This window comes from Anneissia japonica, unplaced genomic scaffold (assembly GCF_011630105.1).
Source record: "Anneissia japonica isolate Jap-2015-1 unplaced genomic scaffold, ASM1163010v1 scaffold8218_len373358_cov135, whole genome shotgun sequence".
Classification (NCBI taxonomy): domain Eukaryota; kingdom Metazoa; phylum Echinodermata; class Crinoidea; order Comatulida; family Comatulidae; genus Anneissia; species Anneissia japonica.
In genome coordinates this window covers 415-5298 of record NW_022699643.1, presented here as the reverse complement: position 1 = coordinate 5298, position 4884 = coordinate 415, and the positions used below count along the sequence as shown (strand labels likewise).

Sequence of the window (4884 nt, the reverse complement as noted above, 5' to 3'; positions counted from 1 at the left end):
CAATCATTTATTGTATTTCTGAGTTACTATTTTCATTAAAAAATTAAAAATTACCTGTTGATGAATCAGTTCCTGTATCTTGAGTGATTTTCTTAATAATGAAAAAAATTGACAGCCAATAATAGTAAACAAACTTTAAAAATTACATTCGTTGTATATGCATAAGTAACTTTTAAAATATTTTACAAAACCACCCCAAACGGCACCCCCCCCCACCCTTTAACCAAAAAAAAACTGTTTCTGTCTCTAAATCAATAAGGAAAAATAGGTATTTAATATTTCAATGAAATAATATTGAAGCCATATTCGATATTGTTTTTTAGGAATATCTTCAAAAAGTACCTATATAACTATTTTCTTGAAATACTATTTGATTTTGAAAAGTAGTAAATACAGCCTACAGTGTTTAATAGTTTACAGTTTGAATTAATAAAATTACCTTGCTTTTTAGTGATGTGTTTATAAAGGATTCAATAAGTGCTTCATCATGAAGCTGTTTGGCTTGTCCTATAAAAAAAATATATACCAGCTTTAACATTTAATTTGATGATCAGCTTTATGAGTAAAATATATTAAATGAAACCAACTTAAAATATCAAGGTACAACAGTGTTTCATTAACTTTAATTTATATTATTAAAAAGGAATATACAAAGTTAGGCTAATTATATGACAAATTAATTAAATATTATGTCACATCATATATAAGCAAACACTTTACCTGTATCAAAAATTCTAATTATACAGTACTATAAAACCTTGAATTAAGGCCCTGGGCTTCTTTATTTATTTATCTTGTTTTTTTTAGCAAACTTTGAATGTGTTGCTTTACAATGCTACTTTTGCCAAGTAAAGAGGGGAGGGGGACTTCTTTTCAAAATTAATGCTGTGAATTTTGGGAATTACAAATATAAAGCAATAAATATGTAACATCAGTCTGTATCATGATAACCGACTTTATATCACCTAAACCACTGTATAAACCAAGCATGTTTTAAATTTTGTCTCTTTGAAATATATGTACAACTCATGTCATCTAGAGATGGGCTTTTTTTTCGAGATTAAGCCCATTGGGATTCAATTTGAGGTTAAACAGTTGATGCATTTATTATACAGGTCTTCCTTCAATTAAAGACCACTTCTGAGACTTTTGAGATTTCACCATCTTTAGCAGCTATGGTCTCTAATAGAATAATAAAGATATTTGTTAGTTTGGGACCACAGAAAAGCGGTCTTCAATTGAAGGTGGTCTTTCATTGGAGGGGTCTTTATTAGAGGGAGACTTATATGTCGGGATACACAGTGGCGGCTCTAGGATATATTTTCTAGGGGACTGAGCTGTCCAACAGGGGGACTTGAGCTTGTAGGCCTGAGCTGGGGGAAGGGTTCGAGAGGGGGGTCCCCCTCCCACATGAGATTTTTTTTAAAGAATAGCAACCTCTGGATGGCCAGAAATGACACTCTCAGACTGTGATAGAAGTGTTGAATTTGCGTGGGCCTATTCTATTTATATATATTTTACTCTGCCTGACGAGCTCTTTCCAATGGGGAGTGGGGGCTTGACCTGTTTGGTGGGTAGACATAAGTTTTATGTATTGGTACAATTTAACGTGTGTACATTTTTCTTATACAGTTCTTATACAGAGTAGCAGAAGTTCAGCACGGATTGACAAAAATTTAATCTAATTTAAGTCTGATTTCAATTAATAACATCACTTATAAAAATTACTGTATTACTTGTATTCTTTAAACATACTTTTTCATTTATTTTTATAAGTACTAACCTTCTTCTTTAGGAATGACTGTCCATGTATCATTAGGTTTGATTCGACAAAGCTTAGATATTACTATACCGTCGGTGCTTGGTTCATGTTGATTAAAGCTTAAACAAAAGAATATTATATAATTTAATTAAACAATAAAATGTGAATTTATCTAAATACAGAAGCAGCCTACCGTTATTTAAAAAAAAAATTGTACCAGTAGTAGAAGAATATTGTGGCAGTCATTTGTTACAAGCTGACAAGTGACCAGATGAATCCTTTCACAAGCTTTGGCTTATAGAATGAACTGTTGCCACACTGTCTTTTGCATTACAGTGCCAAATTTAATCAAAACAAAACAAAAAAAAAACATCATGCTGCATTTATGGCCGTTAACAGAAATGGTCCATTTTGGGGGGGGGGGGGGAAATCGGGTTATAAATCCTGCTGGTTTTTTGAATAGCGATGGGCTCTTAAATTATTTATTTATAAAGTTTAGCTTTGTCAAGTTCTTTGGTTCAAGATGATAAACTTGGGTCAAGAGAGTTGAACACAAGTAGCCTTTACGGAAACCAGATTGAAAAGGTGAGATAATGGATTTTAATTTAAGGAAATTATAGACATGGTTATAAATAAGGCGCTCCAACACTTTACAGATGACAGATGTTAGAGCAATTGGCCGATACATTTTGATGTCCTTTTTTCACCTGTACCTTTATATAGGGGGAAACACACAATGTTTTCATGCAGTGGTGATGATACCAACGGAAAGGGTTAAATAAATCGGCAAGAGATTAAGAAATGACATCTGCTATGGGTTTGAGGGTTCTAGCATATACAGTATGCAATCAAGACCAGGTGAGCTATTATTTTTTAACTTGATAATAATACTATGGATTTCAATTTCAATTTTTCAATTTAACATTTATTTACTTCCTTTTTGAATCAGACAAATATATTACAATTGATTTAAAATAAATTGAAAATGCAGGAGAGGAAGAAGGCAAGAACCCGAGAAGATAAGAAAAATCAATCTTGTGGAGGGACAGCCTGAAATAAGAGGGGGAAAAATGAGATTAACAAAAGACACAAAAAGACAAAACAGGACAGAAAGGGACAAAAAACAACACATTCAAAACAAGTCGAAGACAGACCGACAGACCGCGCGAAAGGTAGCAACCAAGTAGAGATGGAGGAGATTGAATAAATGTTAACAATTAGTAGTCAGAAGTTAAGAGTTTTTTGAATTGGTTAGTAAAAGTTTTAATGGAAGATGCATTTATCAAGTATGAGGGTAACGAGTTCCAAAGTTTGGGGCCCGAAATTCTGATGTTGTGCTGGAAGTAATTGGTTCTATGGTTGGGTATACGGGTATTAGCGCAGTTACGTGTGCTGTAATTGTGAAAGGAATAATTGGATTTAAAAGTGTTACAGAAGTGACAAGGTAAGAGACCATGGTAGAAGGAGTACATAAACAGACCTTGCTGAAGGGAATTAATGTCAGCGAGTTTAAGAAAATTGAGATTAGAAAATAAAGAAGAAGAATGAGACCATGGTGGAACGCCAGATATAATCCTGATAGCCTTCTTTTGAATGATTTGAAGTTTGCTTAAGTTGGATGAGTAGGTGTTACCCCAAACAATGTTGCAGTAGCTCAGATAGATGAGAATGACAGAGCAATAAAGAATACGAAGAACATTGCGGGGAACAAAAGAGGATAACCTAAAAGTGATACCAAGGCTTTTGGATACTTTATTTTCAATTTGGGAGATTTGTTTTTTCCAATTTAATGCACTGTCAAGATAAACTCCTAGGAACTTGGCAAATTCGGTATTGGGAATTTCGTGATTATCAATATAGATTTTGAAATTCGAAGGATCGGAAGTTTGTGATTTATGGGGACTTCGAAACAGAATGAAGCTACACTTTTCGTGATTAATTGAAAGTTTGTTGGCAGCAAAGTATTGGGAAGTGGAAATTATATTAGAGTTAACAATGTTGAATAAAGAATGGATATTTTTGTTAGAATATAGGATAGTGGTGTCATCATCATAAAGAAAAAAAGAAAGAAGGTTGGAAGACAAGTGAACATCATTAATATATAAAAGGAACAGAAAAGGGCCCAATAGGGATCCCTGGGGGACACCACAAGTAATCTGGCGAAAGTTGGAGATAGTGTTGAGATATTTAGTGCATTGTGAACGATTAGAGAGGTAACTTCGAAAAAGATTAAGAGCGGGACCACGAATACCATAGTGAGAAAGTTTATATAAAAGGATGTTATGGTCAATAGTATCAAATGCTTTGGAAAGGTCAATAAAAATTCCTATAGTAATTTGACTATTCTCAAATGCATCGACAATTTTATTGGAGAGGTCAGTAAGGGCAATGGATGTATTGTAGCCTTTTCTGAACCCAAATTGTCTGTCATAAAGTATATTAAATTTAGTAATAAATTTGAGTGTTTTATCATAGATTATTTTTTCAAGGGCTTTTGAGAAGACTGATAAGATTGAGATTGGGCGATAATTTGAAAGGTCAGATTTGGATCCAGATTTAAAAATCGGTGTAACACGGGCTAGCTTCATTCTGTTAGGAAATGGACTCAGATGGATGGACATAGGAAGTATGAAAAGGTCTTTCATAGGTGAGCTAATTCACTTGTTTTTGTTTTTTGTTAAAGTAAAATATTAAACTTACGGTTTTTGAACTAGTCTATTAGTAATGCATGTTTTCCCAACATGTTCGTCCCCTAGCACCATGATTTTGACATTACACAGTTTTTTCCCTCCATCTTTTATTGATGTATTGAAGTTGTTTATTGCTACCTCTCCACGAAGAATTATCTCCTCAGGAACGTCTGGAAAAGTGTACAGCAAAATAGACATAATCAGCAACTGTGAACTAGTAGTGGCCTTCTTGTGTATGGGGCAGCATGTGCAGCAAAAAATTATAGTACAATTGCAAATGTCAAATTTAACAAAATTAGATCTAATTTCTCGAACGTCTGTCTAAATTGTTCCTGTGTTGTTTAATAGCAAAATTAAAAATTAAAAAAAAAGTCAAAATTGGTAAGTTTCCCATGTTGGACAGTAACATCATCCTGACCACCTAATGAGTGA

At 33.5% G+C, this 4884-nt stretch overlaps 1 protein-coding gene across 5 annotated transcripts in view; it reads right to left on the bottom strand.

Annotated features, from left to right (window-relative positions):
• LOC117103038 overlaps nucleotides 1-4593 on the bottom strand; it is a 55194-nt gene extending 50601 nt beyond the window's left edge. For 3 of the 5 annotated variants that reach the window (XM_033243498.1, XM_033243499.1, XM_033243500.1), the window contains exons 1-4: nucleotides 4463-4593; nucleotides 1784-1881; nucleotides 440-507; nucleotides 55-91 (exon numbers count right to left, since the gene is read on the bottom strand). In XM_033243498.1, coding sequence (XP_033099389.1) covers nucleotides 55-91; nucleotides 440-507; nucleotides 1784-1881; nucleotides 4463-4524 — 265 coding nt within the window. In that variant the 5' untranslated portion in view covers nucleotides 4525-4593. Of the gene's footprint in view, nucleotides 1-54; nucleotides 92-439; nucleotides 508-1783; nucleotides 1882-4462 lie in introns of those variants that run through there. The other 2 variants (XM_033243503.1, XM_033243501.1) reach the window with 2 other exon arrangements.
• Between the last annotated feature and the right edge of the window lie 291 nt (nucleotides 4594-4884).